Source organism: Aythya ferina (assembly GCF_964211825.1).
Source record: "Aythya ferina genome assembly, chromosome: 3".
Lineage (NCBI taxonomy): Eukaryota > Metazoa > Chordata > Aves > Anseriformes > Anatidae > Aythya > Aythya ferina.
Window position 1 is genome coordinate 67,355,801 of NC_140298.1, and position 17,656 is coordinate 67,373,456.

General features: G+C 32.3%; 1 protein-coding gene across 6 annotated transcripts in view; it reads right to left on the reverse strand.

Annotated features, from left to right (window-relative positions):
• Positions 1 to 17,656, reverse strand: part of ASCC3 (activating signal cointegrator 1 complex subunit 3) — a 280,518-nt gene that overhangs the window by 119,425 nt on the left and 143,437 nt on the right. For all 6 annotated transcript variants that reach the window (XM_084513434.1, XM_084513436.1, XM_084513435.1 and 3 more), the window contains one exon: positions 13,226 to 13,360. In XM_084513434.1, the coding sequence (XP_084369560.1) occupies positions 13,226 to 13,360 (135 nt within the window). The remainder of the gene's footprint in view (positions 1 to 13,225; positions 13,361 to 17,656) is intronic.

The following is a 17,656-nucleotide window of genomic DNA, read 5'->3' on the forward strand; positions in this document are numbered from 1 at the left end:
GCCATTCACTATTATTTTTTTTTTGGCATTTTCTCAGCAGTTCTCAGTATTTTAGAACTTCCAAACTTATAAGCCAACTTAGCCATTTATAAGCCAACTTGTTACTTCATACCTATATTTTTTGTCTATCTAAATATAAAAAGAAAGAGTAGAATCCCTAGTACACCAATTACTAAAACAGAAGGTGTAATCTTAAACATATAAATTATGAGTTCTGCACATGGCAAATTTAATTTTCATCTCATAGTTGTGTTAATACTCAGCATTACCTATAGAGAATGACAGATCCCTGTAGTAGTTAGAAGAAATCAACGTGGCTTAATCAAAAACAGTTTTCAAGGTCATTATTCAATTAAATAACATATTTTACAAATGCTCTTATAGGTCCTTATCTGGGAAAAAAGAACCTTTAGTTTAAAAGCAGAATGTGTCAGATATCTTGATGCTTTCAAGGTTGATGTATAAGATTTATTAAGTGGAAGTTCAATTTGCCTGCAAAAACTGTGCAGGAGCCAGTAAGTACTGCCTATGAAAGAACCACAATGCTACAAACTCTTCTAGTCACAGGCACTTTGTTGCTGTGCAGAGTAGACCATCTCAGGTCTTTCTGAGTTCGAGTGATCAGTAGCTCTGCACAACATTTTCCCCCATGTCACAATTACTTTGCAGTTACGTAACACATTTGTTTTTTCTCATCTGTACATAATTTTGTGACTTTTTGTGACTTAGGAAAGATTAACTATCAATACACAAGTTTTTATTCTTCTTTACCTACCAAAAATTTTTTTATTAATTATTATTATATAAATATATAAATATTATATATGTATAGGCTTTTTGCAAAGCTTCATCAAAATCTTCCAGTACATGGGGAAGTTGCTGGCCTATGTTTGCATTTGTCTCAGCATCCACATTTTCACAACTTCTGCCTTTTGTCACTAAAAAGATTCACTAGAAAAATTGTGCATAACATTTTGAAATCACATATGTACTTTTACAGAGTTGATAAACCATCACAATACCGCAAAACTGTTGTACATATAACCATTTTCAGTAAAATTTCAAATATATTCCATTAAATGTTTCTAAACCATTGGGCAGATTAGATATCTGAAGGCAGGATACACAAAACATTCATTAACATTTTGATTTCTATTGCAAGTGCCAAAAAACAAATGTGAGAAAATTATTTCTGAGGTACTTGGTAGAATGATGGTATGGGGTCCCCTAGTTGTACAAGCACCATCTCAGACACGTGACAACTTCATTATATATATAACACTATACTTTATCAAAGGGGTAGCAAATATATTTGGTTTGAAACAGTCCAATGTCTGATTAACTGTTGATATAAAGAAAGACACGATAATGCTTATAAATCATGTATTTTTTATGTATAAAAAATAATACATCATTTATAAAAGTAATCATAATTTAAGTTCCACTACTTTTGAGTTAAAAACATTAAATATTCAAAATAAAATTATTTACTAATATATTCTATTATTGATTTTGGAAGTAACAATATATTTTCTCATAAAGACAGGATGATATTGAAAAATGTTACTCATCTAATTAGAACAGTTTTAAATGTGAACTATATCATGAAATATAAATTCAAAGCCAAAAAACTTTCAAATCTGAAAGTCTTGTGTAAATTTTTTGGAAAAGTTTTCAGGCCATACGCACATCATCTGCAAATATGTCAAAACAGGATCTGTCTTGCTTGTCTATTGTTGTTTTTCTAGTTTTCCTCACAGGTTAGCAATGATTTTACCCAACAAAAGTCTGAAGCTGAATAAAACCATTGCCTGAAATGCATTCCTACACACTCGGTGTCCAAATGCTCTAGAAATATCAATCACCCTAGTTTATAATATTTTCTTAATATCCCATTCTAGAGAATACATAGAAAGTGTTGATGGTATTCATTTCAATTTTTTTATTTTTATTTTTATTTTTCTATTTGGACTATGGGAGATGCTAGGACATTGCACTTGTGGGTTTTTAGAATTTCTTTAAATACTTATTACATATATTATATATGATTGTTGCTTGACAAAGAAAGAGGTTCACACAATAGCCATTCAGGAGATCTTAAGCCAAACCTTGTTTCCTAGCCAGGCTGGATGACCTAGTAAGTTTGTATTTGACAGGAAGGAAACATTCTAGGAAAAATCTTACTCATGTCGGTATTTTTCATGTCTTCTCCAAGTTCTAAAACCGAATTTGTTTAAAATCCTGTTCTACCAAAAGCTTACTAATTTTCTTGTAATTTCATGTGAATAAGAAGTCCTAAAATTTTTCATTTCACAGAAATGCTCACAGCTTCTTAAAAGCCATGCACTTTGAAGTCTGCCTACCATTTTTTTTAGTAATATTATTTTCATTCCATAATACAGAATGAGTTACTTTTTTGTTACCAACCAGTTTTCATTATACTTCATATACAGTTTGCGTATACTCTAGTCTTCTCAAAAACATGTTGCCATCACTCTAGGTCCTACTAATGTAATTTCATTCTAGTTACAATTACAAAAAATTACAAATATGGTGCATGTAAAAAGATGTATCCAAGCACATATATGATGTATCTCAAAAATGGGATGGTAAGAATACTAGTTTTGTTATTATTGTTTTGAGATCTTTTGTAATCATTGATTAGAGGTTTTGGTATAACAATCTGGTAGCAAGAAAGAGGTCTCTGAAATAATTAGGTTCTTCAAGAGACATACAGCAAATTTAGCCAAATTATTATTTTACTATGCTAAAGGTGCTATGCAACAGTATCTGTACATACTAAAGCACAGCTGTTTTATATAATACAACAATGCTTTCCTCCAGGACAATGATTTCCAACAAGCAGGGATTCTTCTTTTGAAGATTAATTCAAAATAAATAGAAGAGAAAAATAAATGTTGCAGAAATCTAAGCTTCCATATCTTCTGGTCTCCTACATCCAGAAATTTTGGTAATATAAATCAGATACAAGATATGCTAAAATCAAAGACTGTATATACACATAATGCAACTTAAACCAGAAAACAAAACAAAGAAACAAACAAAAACAAACAAAAAAAATCTGGAAAAAAAATCTGTACAACTTCCTGAAAGTGTGCTTAATTGCTTTTTGACCCATTTTGTTTTCTCCAAAGCACATCTGGCTCTCACTACGTGTGATTAATAGACTGTGGATCAAATCCAATTCACTCACTCTTAATGGTTGCTTCTAATTGCTCTTTTATTTATTTATTTTTTTTAAGATGCGCACTCTTTTTCATCATATTACTTCACAATTTATTTTAACCAGATGTCATTGCAAGCTCCAATGCAAAAATGCTTCTGTCTAGATCTGATCTAGTCTATATACTCCATAAATAAACTAAAGGAACAGTTTAAAAGCCAAAACAAGTTTACCTAAATTATGTTATTTGGGGGACCTGGAAGAGCAAAGTAGATGATAACTGAAACAGTGAGCATGCATTGCTAAACAACTCCATCAAACCATAATCAAATTAAACAGCATTTGGAAAGCTTTCTCAATAAAAATAAAATAAAATAAAATAATAATAATAATAAAAAAATAAGAACTGCAGTGTTTCTAAATGAAAAACTGAAGCAAGCATCTAAATGTACCTTGGAATAAAAGTATGTTTAACACTGTGTTCAACAGAAGGAATTCCATCAATAGGTAAGTGAACAGAATATTTCATGCAACAGGTGAAATTATTAAACTGCACTTACACTAATCATGCCTTTATGGAGACAGAGTCAGATGGAAAACATACTGAAATATGCAAAATGGTCAAATAAAGCATTAAGGAACATGTTTTTTTCTAATTACCTCAGGTTGAAAACTTCAATTTCATAACAAAATCACAGTTTAAAGACAGCCTACATAAGTATTGTTTTACAATATAAATAAATTCATGTGAATCCTCAGGGAGCAAAAGAAGCATGATCACTTAAGAGGAATATTCTGAAGGAAAAATATCAAGTAATCCCAGAAGATAGCACGTAAGTCTATTCTTATGTTAACTAAGTTTTGTTCTGAATTTTGTTTCAGGAAAGACAACCACCAAATGTGTTCTGTGATCACCTGTATCTTTAAAATAATGGCCAGCCACTTAAAAATAATATATATATACATACATATATATATAACGCATATATATAACATATATATACTGACCCCAGAAAATTCACTATATTTCCTATAAAAGAAATCAAAATATACTTTCTAACAGAATTTCAGTCCCTAAACTGTATCAAATCTGAGATGAATATAATTAATCATGAGATACAAAGTATAACTGATCATCAACAAACAGTCTTCGCTGTGAGGGAATAACACACACACACATACACAAAAACAACCAAACAACAACAAAAAAACACAACAAACATGAGTACTTTCCAACTTTTCAAACATTATTCCTCCTAAAACTAAAACTCCTTGTATTTCCTGACAAATGGATTCCTAACGATACAGTTTCTTTATATGCTGTTTTCTAGTCAGCATAAGATTTCCATGTAATGTTACTTAAATTGCATGTGACCAGAACTGTTTGCCAGTATAGTTTGGTGCAAAAGAAAGAAAAGGTGCCTGAAAAATATGATTATTGTCTAAAATCTCACTGTGAACATATTGCACAAGATAACACATTGCAGCCAAGAACAAAATTGGCAAATCTTGGAAAAAGAATAAAAGAGCTAAGGGTCATTAGTAAATTAAGCTGCCTTTAAAAAAAAAAAAAAAAAAAAAAAAAAAGCCTGAAACAATCACTGGGGATTGAAAGCAGATGAGAACAGACAAAGCAGAGCCAACCAAGCTCTTCAAGGGAGTACCAAGCAGGGACTGGGGCAGAGAACACCTACGCTGACTTCAATTTTACCTCGTAATTACTTCTCACTGAGGTCTTTCCAAGTGATCAGATATTGCCAGTCTTTGTACCTGTTAAATCACTAAAGAAAACATGAAGAAAAGGGAACTTTTTGGTCTCAATAAATCTTACATATTTCTAATATACATGTATACCTCAGCTTCATTACAGACTATGAAAGCAAATATTGGTAAAAATCAAAAGTAGCTGGCTGTGTTGCTGCGGAAAGAGTCCTGCTTCCCAAACTTGTGTATAAGAAAACAATCATATTGGATTATTATTAATTTTCTTCTTCCTAAACAGACTTGAAGTTTTCTTTAGAATGTTTCTTTACTATACTATTAGCTTATCTACTCAATACCTATATATAATTCATATAACAATGATTTCCAGTTGAAATCATATTACTTTGTGAAGTTATCAATTAACAACTACTGTGAAAATTCTCAACCTTTTTCGTTTTGACCTGGATTACATGTTAAACCATTCTAGCAGCTAACTGAAGGAGATTTTCACAATTAAAGGATAAAAGAATATGAGGCTTTTCTCTTTGTCAATGCACCAGAATAAGGTTATAACTTCAAGAGAGACAAAAAGATCAGAAATTAACATATGAGAGACACCTAAGAATGAACAGAAAAAAGGTTAAATATAATATACTTTAATACCTTCACTTATATCAAAGTAAGTAATTTTATCCTAAGATCACCATTTATGCCAAAAAACACATTAAGAAATATAGAAACCTCTGTATCTGCAGAATCACAAAATAACTTGCTATAGCTACTCATTATAATGAGCCTGACATCCAGGAACATCTGCTGGCTTAACACTGTTCCCATATCCCAAAAGAAGAAGTTTCAGTGTATTTAATCAAATTTACATTTTGTGTGATTTAATCAAATACATTGAAACAAATCTCAGTATATAAACCAAGTGAACATTTAAAACATTATTTTAAACAATGTGACTTGGAATTTCAGTTTCTGTATTTACAAGCATAAATAAATAATACATTTTCAAAATGTCTTAAAATACCTTAAAATTTGTATTGACTGAATGCAAATACTGCCCTACATTGGGGAGGGCTGTGGAAGATTTAATTTAAGGAAAGCAGCTTAATCAGAACATAAATGTGACAACAGTTTCAAATGATCTTACTAAGCACATTTAGTATTTAATAGAAAATTTTGTCAACAATGAAAGGGGATGCTACAGGCAACACATTATCCTACAGTTTATCAGAGCATTGCCATGGAAGATTAATAAGAAAAGGAATTAATTCTTACACTTACAGTGATGAAATCCATTACCGATCTTAACCTGAAAAGCTCCACAATTGCTAAAAAGTTGCATACAAAAGAATGAAACATCTTTTCATAGTTCCCTGAACAAAAACATCAGCACCTCTGTCAGACATGTTTACAACCTCAAAGATCATTCTAGAAGAAGATCTGCTATCCCATTTGGCTTCCAGGACTCTATTACAGACACGGCATATCTTTTGGAAATAGAACAAATATTCACGAGACAGCTTTCCAGCTATAAACAAGATAAAACTAATCATTGTTGCATATCAAATTGATGCTCATGATGAATAATACAGAATATATGATCAAGTCAATAGATATTGGGGAAAAAATGTCCATTTTATTTCTCACAGAGTAACAACAGACTTGTGTTACCTCAGTGTTGTAACTGTCAGAGCTTGAGAGACAAGCCAACAAACCTGAAACCCTTGGATTAGAGAACTAAAAATTAGAATGACTTTCAGAGAGACTGAGCATCCATATTTGATAACAGAATGCAGTCTATATCACATATTTTATACTTTCTGATTCATAACAAAAACACTTGAAAATTTCAGTAGATTGTATACACTATGTAGAAGTTTCCCATTCAATGAGGCAAGGGTTCTGTATTAGAAAAAAATAAAAGTATTAAACTAAAGTAACTCTTAATAACCTTAGTGCTATGCCCATCTTGCTATAAATTCTTGGCAAAAATCAATTGAATTTCAAATGTTTGTTTTCTTGCTTTGATAGACCAGCCAGACATTTCTACCTAAACTAAGTAGTATATATAATTGATAACGTTATACATAACTGAGAAGAGGGAATTTTCCAATGCCTTAAATGTTAAATTGAATAAAGATGTCTCCTCAGAAAGCACAATAGAGACTCAGAGAAGGAATCTGGTGAAGTCTTATGCAAGACGGTAGACTTGACAATCATTAGGGATCTATCTTTTTTTTTTTTTTTTTTTTTCCAAAGACCATGCACAAATAACTTACGAAGTCTGATGAAAAGAATGACTAGCATCAATCATGATTACTATACCATCACTATTTGACTTTTTGTCTACGATACTGCTCTAATAGCTGAGACAGTTCTCCTCATTCTTACTTCCCACTTTTGAATCTTACCATTTGTTAATGTTTAAAAAAAAAAGGTCCTTTTTACTGTATACTTCATGTATTTTTAGAATGTCTAATTCTGAAAGCTTAAAAATAATAAACTTAATTTTGAACTCGATTCATCAAAACATACAAACTGTTGTTTTAAACTGATGAAAAAAATATACTCTGGAACAGAGTAATGAAACATACCAGTATAAAGAGTGTATCTTTCCTTTGAAAAGGAAGAAAACACCTGTACTTTGAAAGTAAATAAATAATATTTTGTTCATGCAGCTTTTTCCATTCATATATATAAGATTTCAATTTAGATAACGGTTTTCTCAGAAATTTACAGGTAAAGGTTCACATATCAGTTCATAACAGAAGTGTGGTTCTGAAGCACAAAATATATTAATACTGTGGGCACTGCCCTCTAACACCAACAGTATTACTCTACAGAGCAAAGGAAAAGATCATTAGTATCTAGCTGCAGATTGTCCTGATCATTCAACACACCTACAAATTTTATTTTTATTTTTTTTTACTTTTTTTTTTTAAAGTAACATTACTCCAAATTAATTGAAAATAACATGCTTTAAGAAAGGTTTGCCCACTTTCATTCAAACAAAACTTTTTCTAACTACTATAAAATAATAGAATTATGCCCCACATTCAGTGAGACATGATATTCAAAACAAAAATGCAGGGGTAAAGAATATCTTTTTCTCTTTAAGCTGGTCTCTCCAAAACCTAAATATCCATCTAAATCCCACTTAACACAGCTCAGGATTCATTAGCAGAGTAGGAACACTCTATATAGAACACATTTTTCTTCAATCTGTCAATTGTTAGGACCATATCATTTCATGAACTTTATCTCTGACCTTTAAGCAGAACTACTGAATAAAATATTCTGTGAAAGAAATATAAAGAGCTTCATATCACTCTCTGAGAGATAATTAGCAAATATTTTCCAAAAGTAAAAAAAATAGTAATTATAAAACAAATAGAGAACTTCAGTATATGTTTGACATTTAATATAGCCTAATGTATTTGAATACAGCTCCTCATTTTATTTTTACAGGTTTTTTATGACATATCAAATATTAGATATGTTATTAATAAAACAAAAATAAAATGAGGATTTGCTCTGAAATAATTAAATGTCAAACAAATGATTACATATCAAATATTTGATGAATGTTCTCTTAAAAAATTCATTTCTAATCACTTAAAAACATTTGACTGATAATTAAGAGGATTAGTAGAATTGCTTTCATATTTTAAAGGCCAGCAAAGCATACAATGCTTTTAACTGTTCTATTTTTCAGTTCTTCCTGTGTGTTCAAGTAGTCTCCACTTACACTTAGTGTCTAGACTAGAACATGCATGATTTGGGCATTATTTATTCTTTTAAGTCATACACTGGATTTCAGTATGTTTCTAAACATCATCTACTAGAGTGCACACTGTATACAGAGTACAAAATAAGGTTTATATTACATTATCAAGATTATTCTCTGCCACATATTGCTAAACTTCATGTTGAATGAAACAGCAAGACTGAATGGCCTTCAGTCTAATAATTTTGGGATCTGTGCCAATAAACATCACTTTATACAAGATAGCTCTTGTCAGACAAACATGATATTGTCATCATGAGGCTTAAATTATTCACTGCATCACACAGAAGTGATATAATGCATTTAGACTTCTGTCAGGAATTTCATTTATATGGTATGGCACTAGGAATTTAGTACAATATGAAATGAATTTCACTTATTAAGGTAATTAAGATTAGGCAATGATGATCAAAGAATTAATTGCATCTATAAACTCTGACTTGATGAATGTCTAATGAGTTTCTTCAGAGATTTGATATGACCCATGAATATTTCATATTTGTACTCTTGATCAAAAATTTTAAATATGATCATGCTGATTAAAAGTACTGTTTGGAAATAAGAAGCACTGTGAAGGAATGGTAAATATTTACAAGGACAGGTCAGTTCTAGTGTTATTTGGCTCACCTAAAGGTTGAGCTTTAAGATACCTGGGAACCAAAAACCTATGTTATGTTTTGAGAATGAATTTTAAAAAGATCCCTGAAAAGCTAGGCTCTTAAACGACATGTGTTCTATCACTCTACACCTCAATTTATTGTGTAAGATGTATTTGATTTATTGTATAATGCTTAAGAACAGCTATGCCAGGTCAGATCAGAAGTTTGTGTAGCGCAGTTTTCACCCAACAGCAGCAAATACTTAAGGAAGAGCATATATCCATGGTCTTCACAGTACTTTCGCCTGAACACCAGAAATTTGCCACTAAGAGACTTACTGCATAGCCTGACCTACTCCTAACAACAATTTGCTATCATTTAAATAAGTAAGAACCTTTAAATGAAAATTTTGAAATAACGATGAGAACCAGAATGAGATCCTAAGTTCAGAGCAGTAGGTAGAACAATTCAGACATGAAGAGTGACGCATGTCAAGACTATATGAACATTAGAAACAGTTGCTGAAGCTCAAACACAAATTTCAGTTCTATGTGAACACAAATTGTTCAATACTCTACATAGAATCATAGAATATCCCAAGTTGGAAGGGACCCACAAGGATCATCGAGTCCAACTCCTGATACCACACAGGGCTACCCAAAAATTCAGACCATATGACTAAAAGCATGGTCCAAATTCTTCTTAAACTCTGACAGGCTTGGTGTCATGACAGGCTCCCCTGGGGAGCCTGTTCCAGTGCGCGACCACCCTTTCAGTGAAAAACATTTTCCTGATATCCAATGTGAACCCCCCCGTCGCAGCTAGAAAATATTCCCTCGGGTCCTATCACTGGTCACTAAGTATGCATAGGATTGCAGAATCATCTAGGTTGTAAAAGCCCTTCAAGATCACTTAGTCCAGCCATCAACCTGACCTACTAAGTCTTATCACTAAATAATGCCCCTTAGTGTCACGTCCACATGTCTCTTAAATATCCCTAGGGACAGGGACTCCACCACTTCCCTGGGCAGCCCATTCCAATGCTTGATCATTCTCTCTGTGAACAAATTCTTCCTAATGTCCAATCTAAACCTCCTGCGGACCTACCTGAGACCTTTTCCTTGTGTCCAATCATTTGTCACCTGAAAAAAGAGACTGATGCCCTCCTCACTGCAATCTCCCAATAGCTGATATTTCTTGATCATAAAAACTAAGAATCCATAGCTGCTGGCTATATTATAGTATGTGAAACACTACTGTAATCATGCAGAAAGTAGTCAGAAGGATCAAAGATTCCCATGAATTACAAAAGAATTCACTTGTTTTTAATTACAATTAAGGCCATTTTCGTTCAACTCCCAAACCATAAAACTTCTGTAAGTATCTTCTGAAGTTAAGTCAGCTTTGCTTTAGCAAGGATCAACATTTTGAACTACAGTCCTCAAACAATTCCAAATTTGATTTAGAACTAATGCTTGACTTCGTAACAAATGTATGTGTACTGGAATGGAGATCTAGGGGGAGGAGAAGAGAGAACAGAGAAATTTACTATCTCAATTCCCCTAGATTTCAGCGTGATGGATAAATACCCTTAAAAAAAAGTTAGATCAGATATGCAGACAATCAGCCTATAAGGCCACCTTAATTAACAGTCTTAATTTATACTATAAATGCTACCTTAAATCATTGTCTGGGCACAGGTAGCAAAAACTTGTATTCTAAATAGGCTTAGAATTTCACTTTACTGTGTGCTCTTTCTCTGATTCCCAACAAGATGAGAACATGTTTTCTAATTCATTTAATCCCATGGTTGAAAAGAGTAACTGAATACACAGTAGGTTTCACTAAAATACAGAGCGGATTGGGCAAATACTTCTATACATCACATAGCATGCACTGCTGACTTAGGAGTATGCAATCCTAAGTTCATCAGTAGTAGTTTTGAGTTCCTAACTCAATACTGGTATTTTCGGTGGCCTAAACTATTTTTCCACATGCTAGCACTGAAAAATTAAAATTAGGATTTTCAGATTTTGTTCTAAGAAATATAATGAGAAAAAGTTCAGCACTAATTTTCAGTGTTGCTGTAGAAATATGCGATTTTCCAGGTTCAGGTTTAATGTTATTTTAAAAATGCAGCAGTTACTAACATCCACTAGAAAAAGAGGGGCTTTTTAATATGCTATTTTATGAAATATAAGGACATCAATTTATAATTTAGTATAGTTCCATAAATATTTATTACACCTTTCAGAACCATCTTGACAAATAACATACTTGATTATGATTATGACTTCTTCTCTAATTTATAATTTTCTCTACATTCACAAAATTTGAGTTTACCAACTGTAATGTCCCTGCTCCATTCAGAATTAATACATCTGAGTGAATCCCTTTCCATTCTTTCCAGACGTATAAAATAAGGTAGTGTAATTGTTGCATCCAAGAAAGACACAGAATGTAACTCCCTTCTCCCCCCACTCAATTCCTAATTCACTAGGGCCAAAAATACTTAGAGTTTCTCAACATATTTACCAGTAAGAGAAAACATTTTATCCATACATTAAACTTTCTATAATGAAAAGGTATTTACTCTGTGTTCTGCAATTTAGCTGAGGAGAGAGGAAGAACATTATTTTTCAAGGAACATTAACAAGACACTCGTAACGCCAATCATTACCTCAAATTATATATCCTCAAATGTAAAAGTCACATATAACAATCAATTAAGAATTCTTTTTGGAAACTTTCTCTCAGCAGAAATACAGGCATATTGCTTAAGTAGATGAAAAGTTACTATATTAGAAAAAAATCTGAAAGGTCAACTAACACAATTCACACAAGGACAGAACAGTTAGAATGCATAAAAATGTACACAGTCATCTGGCAAGTACTTGGCTACTGCTCAAAATACAAATAATTTATGATCCATATACATATTTCTTACACAAAACCTGATTAAGGGGGCTAATCCTTTGTGAGATTCAAATGGCTTTCTCACTTTTGACTCTCAGAACAATTACTTTTTGATTGCTTGCCAGTAGGTGATTTATGAGGAAAGTCTGATGGTTTTAGAAAGGTTGTAAATTTACTGGTGACGTCAGATTAATACTTTAAGACAGGTTTCTGTTGTAAAGAGTGGACAGCAGGAAATGCTTAGGGAAAGAGTGCAAAATGAAGGACGTGTGCTCTCCCAGAAAGTGGAAATTATTGACTTAGGGACTTTCTGAGCTGGAGATTGCATAAAAACTATTGTAATCAATGATCACCAAATCATTCTCCTCTAATTTGTCCAATTCTTTCTGATAAATAATACCACTCTCCAATGCTGTGATGGACTTAAATCAAACAATGTCAGTGAACTCTCAACTAGGAATGTTACTGATTTAACAATTAATATCAATTACAAAACTCCATCTACCTCACATGTCAGGCATTCAGTTAGATTCAGTGCAGTGCTGCAGGGTTTCAAGCACATCCCAAGTAGCTTTGAGTTTTGGAAAGCTGTTTGGGGTCTATCTACACCATTTAGTTCTACATGTATAACTCTTCCAAAGAGAAGGAAAAGATATAGAGAAATTGCATCAGGGGACTCTTGGATTGAAAAGATTTCATATCTTCTTTTCAGATGCAAAGTCCAGAAGATAAAGCATGCTCTGTTAAACTTTATCCATATTTATCTCTTGGTACAAGTTGCATGAAACACAACCTATTATTGGTATGTTTAAAAAACTGTAAGTAACAGCACTGGTTTCTTTTCCTTTATCTCTGCCATTACTCTTTCCTTTCTACCTCTATTAATTTAGCAAGTGTGGACTTCTTTTCACAGTACAATATGTTTTCCCAGAAGCTCAAAAATGCTTTACCTATTCCCATATTAGACAGTATCATAAAGGCAAAGTCTAGATTTGTAAAGATTATCAACATAAATTATCCACTTACCTGTTTTTCAGCTTGTCCGTAATCTGATCCCTGGGGTGACAAAAAGTGACAAATATGACCATTGTTTTTTGCTTTTTCTCGAAGACCCATAGCAGTTCGTACCGTGGCATTTCTGGCATGAACAAACACCATCACCTTAAGATAGAAAGAAACAAGGCTGATGAGAAATAATTGAAGTCTGATATAACGAAAACAATTTAATAACAAAATATTCCCTATAAGAACAAATTAAATGAGCAAATGCATGGCATACTGATGAAAGCAAATTTCTTTTTAGAGAAATTAACGGGTGATCCTGGGGGGTGATCCTGAAAATATTACATATATTATATTTAATGTTTTCAGAGAGCTTTTGAGAAGGTTCTCATTTTTAATTCTTTAGTCTTTAGAAGATTGTAATAATTGTTGGAAATACTTTTTCAAAAACTAGAGACATTACCACTGAGACAAAAAAAAAATGTGTCATTTGACATATCTTAAATGATATAGTGATGATAGTGAAGTGATAAGTTGGTTGATGGTATGATTTGACTGTGCAATACACGTGAAACAAAACAAACAAACAAACAAAAAAAAAACCCTGACTATAAAGAGATGAATGAAATTAAGTACCAACAAATGCAATACACATATGGGAATAAAAATGTAGAACTAGCAGACATTATTATGGGCTTTAAACCACGTACTATCACTCATAAAGATGCCTTAGAAACACTGTGGACATTTCCCTCAAAGTATCAGCTAAGGATAAAGTAAAGATTATCAAAATCTTTGAAACTGATAGAAGGAGAATTAACAACAAAACAGAAAGCATCTTTGAAATGATTTGTACCTATGTCAAAGAATCACAGAATTGTAGGGTTTGGAAGAGACCTCAAGAGATAATTGGGTCCAACCCCCCTGTCAAAGCAGTATGTAGGTTTTGAAAACAACTGGATATCATTCAGTATCATAACCCCCCAGACATTTATTACCGTTATTATTGCCATCACATATAGTCTAAGCCAAGAGTTTAGAGTGAGATGTTAATAGCTGTACCTTTAGAAATATATATGAAGCCATTTAAACTGGTATAAAATTAAGATTCACTCAAAGGCACATTTAAGATAAACCATAGCTTCCCCTGATGGGAAGAAGGTTTTTTCTCTTCGTGAAACAAGGAATCAAACATTCATTGTCCAGTCAAGCATAGAAAACATTTGAGCTAACAAATCAACATTTAGACATACAAGTGAAATAATGTCTGAATAAATAATAAGAATGGCCAGAAAATTCATTAAGCAGGGACAGGATACATTAAGGCAAGAAAATATGAAATAAACTGTAGGAAGAAGGTTTAAGTCATTCCAAACGAACCAGAAGACTTCAAAAGGGAGACTGGCTGTAAGACCAACACACACTGCCCAAGAAGTATGTGTGTCTAATCTGCTGCATAATGACTGAATTCCTGTGAACAATCATGAATAATCATCAAAAAGATATGACCGAGTGTTTTAACCGAAGTAAACAAAGAGTGTTTTTTCTTCTACTTGTTCACTTATGCCTTATAGGAATGTAATTAATCTGTGCTAATCGATGATGGAGAATATCCATCATTAATGACTAAAGGCCACTTAATTACAGTGCAATAACAGCTCGGAATGTCTGTTAGCCAAATACTACTGGGAAAGGTACACTAAGGAAAACGCTCAATATTTTCCCCCGAGAATTTTGTGTTGCCTACTGTTTGCATAAATTGACAACACATGCTTGGTCAGACAGCTCTTAGGTTTGCTGAAGTATGACAATATTAAAACTCACATCCTTAAAACTCACGTATGGAAAAGTTTGAACGATGGGCTCATAAGTAAGTAACAAATGTTCTGCAACTTCATCTATGTTTAATCAATGTAACAATGGAGATACAGTTCTATTTTAAGGTACTTTCAGTTGCATTTCAAGAAAGGTATATCAAATTCCAGAGAACTGTGCTTTTAATTTTGGTATTTTGGCAGCACCATCCTTGTGTCAGCCTGTGGTATGTTACTAAATTATTTTTAAATGAAACACTATTAGCAAATCAGTGAACTATATTTAAGGCATAATTAAGCAAGTTATTAACCTTGCTCTTAACTTAGAAAGTAATAATTTAATTAGAAATGTAGAACTTGCATACATTTTTACATCGAAGTGCCCATAAATAGATGTAAATTTATATAAACTATAAATCTATGATTAGAAAAATAAGCAGAATGAATGCAGGTGACAATATAGAGAACAGAAAAAAAAAAAGAGAAATAATGCTGCATAACTATTTGGCTTCCTGGGAGCAATTACTCAATACCTTTTTTAGAGCTTATTTGATATAACTTTCCATTACCATTTTAGCAACATTGTGACTTATATAATTACTGCCTTTCATCTAAGTAAAAATATTCTCAGATACACGTCATGGTTAGCAACACAATTTTCTCTAACTTAAAAGGAACGCATTGGCAAAAATTTTTTTTTTGAATTTCTTCAAAAAGAGGCTACAACATAACAGAGTATAGTGCATGTCCCTTAATGTCTTCATTAATTAAGGATTAGTTTTCTATTTATCTTTTTGTAAATTCTTTTTGTAGAAAGCCTAAAAAATACACAAATATTCAGAATAGCAAATCCCTTTTATTACTGGATACATCATGCCATCGTCTTCAGTGAATTCTCACTTAAACTGTCAACAGGTTTCACTGGAAAAAAAATAAAATTTTTTCATGCCAAAAATCAAATTGATTTGGTATCTTACTAATATGCTTCTTTTTAAAATGAAGTCATATTAGCATTTGATTCTTTGCTGAAAAGACAAAAGAAAATTCATTTTGTAAAACAGCTAAATTCTGACAGTCAAGAAACAGTAAATACAGTATCAGGTATTGAGGTGAAAGAGAACTGGTCTTTTTTATGCAAGTAATTCTGAAACTTCTGAATTAGGAAGCGTACATTTGACATACTGATTCTTTAAAAGCAAAAAATCAAAGAAAAACGTGACAACAACTCACATATGAACTAAGAGGTTTTACGATTTAACCACAAAATAGATTTGTCAATTAGTTTTACAATGCATTTTAATCTTTTAGATTCTATTTTATTTCAGTCTTGCATTAATTTTGAAAACACCACCTCTATCTTAAATCTAAAATAGCAATTTTGTGAATGGTGTTTATATAGCATTAATATTAGTTACATTCAAACTTATTAAAGCATTTCTGCATGTGTTGACATAATACTTATAAATATCGTATTGGTTCTCCTGTCCATTTTAAAATTCATAATCAAAGACCAAATGAATTGTGGTCTGACTGATTTTCTAGGGTGGGTGGGAGTTATGTGTCTAGAACGACAAAGCTCAAAGAAAAGCTGCAAGTAGGCATGATTTTGAAGTTTGAAAGGAACTAATAAAACCAGTCAAAAATAGCAAGCAGATCTGAACACAAGTGTGCATTTACATCCAACAAACATCTTAACTGACCAGGGTATAATTCCTTTATGGCTTGTTTAAACAAGATACAGAGAAATAGGGGGATGTAAAAACAAATTAAACAAGCTACCATACAGAAAGCATTTTAGATGTAATACTTTGGTGTCTAGAACTATTTTCTAAAATGAGCAAAAAAAGAGTACTGGAAAATGAAATGAGGTAAAACCGTAAGTCACTACAGTTACACAAAGTAGAGCACGGAATACTAGTCCCAGAGAATTAGAAAAGAGGCCCTTAGTTCTGATCATAATCAAGCAGAGCCTTTAGGAACTGTCATTACAACGTCCTCATCCTGTTTAGACAATAATAAAGAACAGCAAAAAACAATATGGAAATATTATTCCAAAGACTGAGAAGAAGTATTATTTTTTTTTTTGTTACTTTTTAGGCTTCTCCCCTGCCCTTACTTCTATCTCATCTTAAGATCTGATGTGATCCAGTTCCTTTCTCAAGATGAAATGGTGCTAACAGCACTCTGGTGGACAAGGTAGTAATATTCATGTCTAATTTTCTATTAGCCAGAAACATTATAAAGTCAACTTACTCTGAACTTCCAGAGGAAAATAAAATTTAATAGTTGACACTTTGCTATAGAGTATTATGCAAACAGACAAACGTAGATATACTTCATATCTGAATCTTGGCTGCTGAACATTTCTAAAATTACTACATAGCATTACTTTAGCAAAACCTTTCAGTTAACAAACTTTAAAGCACATAATTCAAATAATAATTGGTTTGTTTCAGAAGAATCTCAATCCTTTTTGTGTGTGTCTAGTGCCTTGATTTTCTTTGAAATAGCAGAGGATTAATCTAAAAAAGTGACAAAAGATATAACGTAGCACAATGGAAGATTTATCAATGTAAAAGTCATACAGAATTTGGTACAAGTAGTGATCTAGTTGAGATGCCAGACAAGATACATATGCACT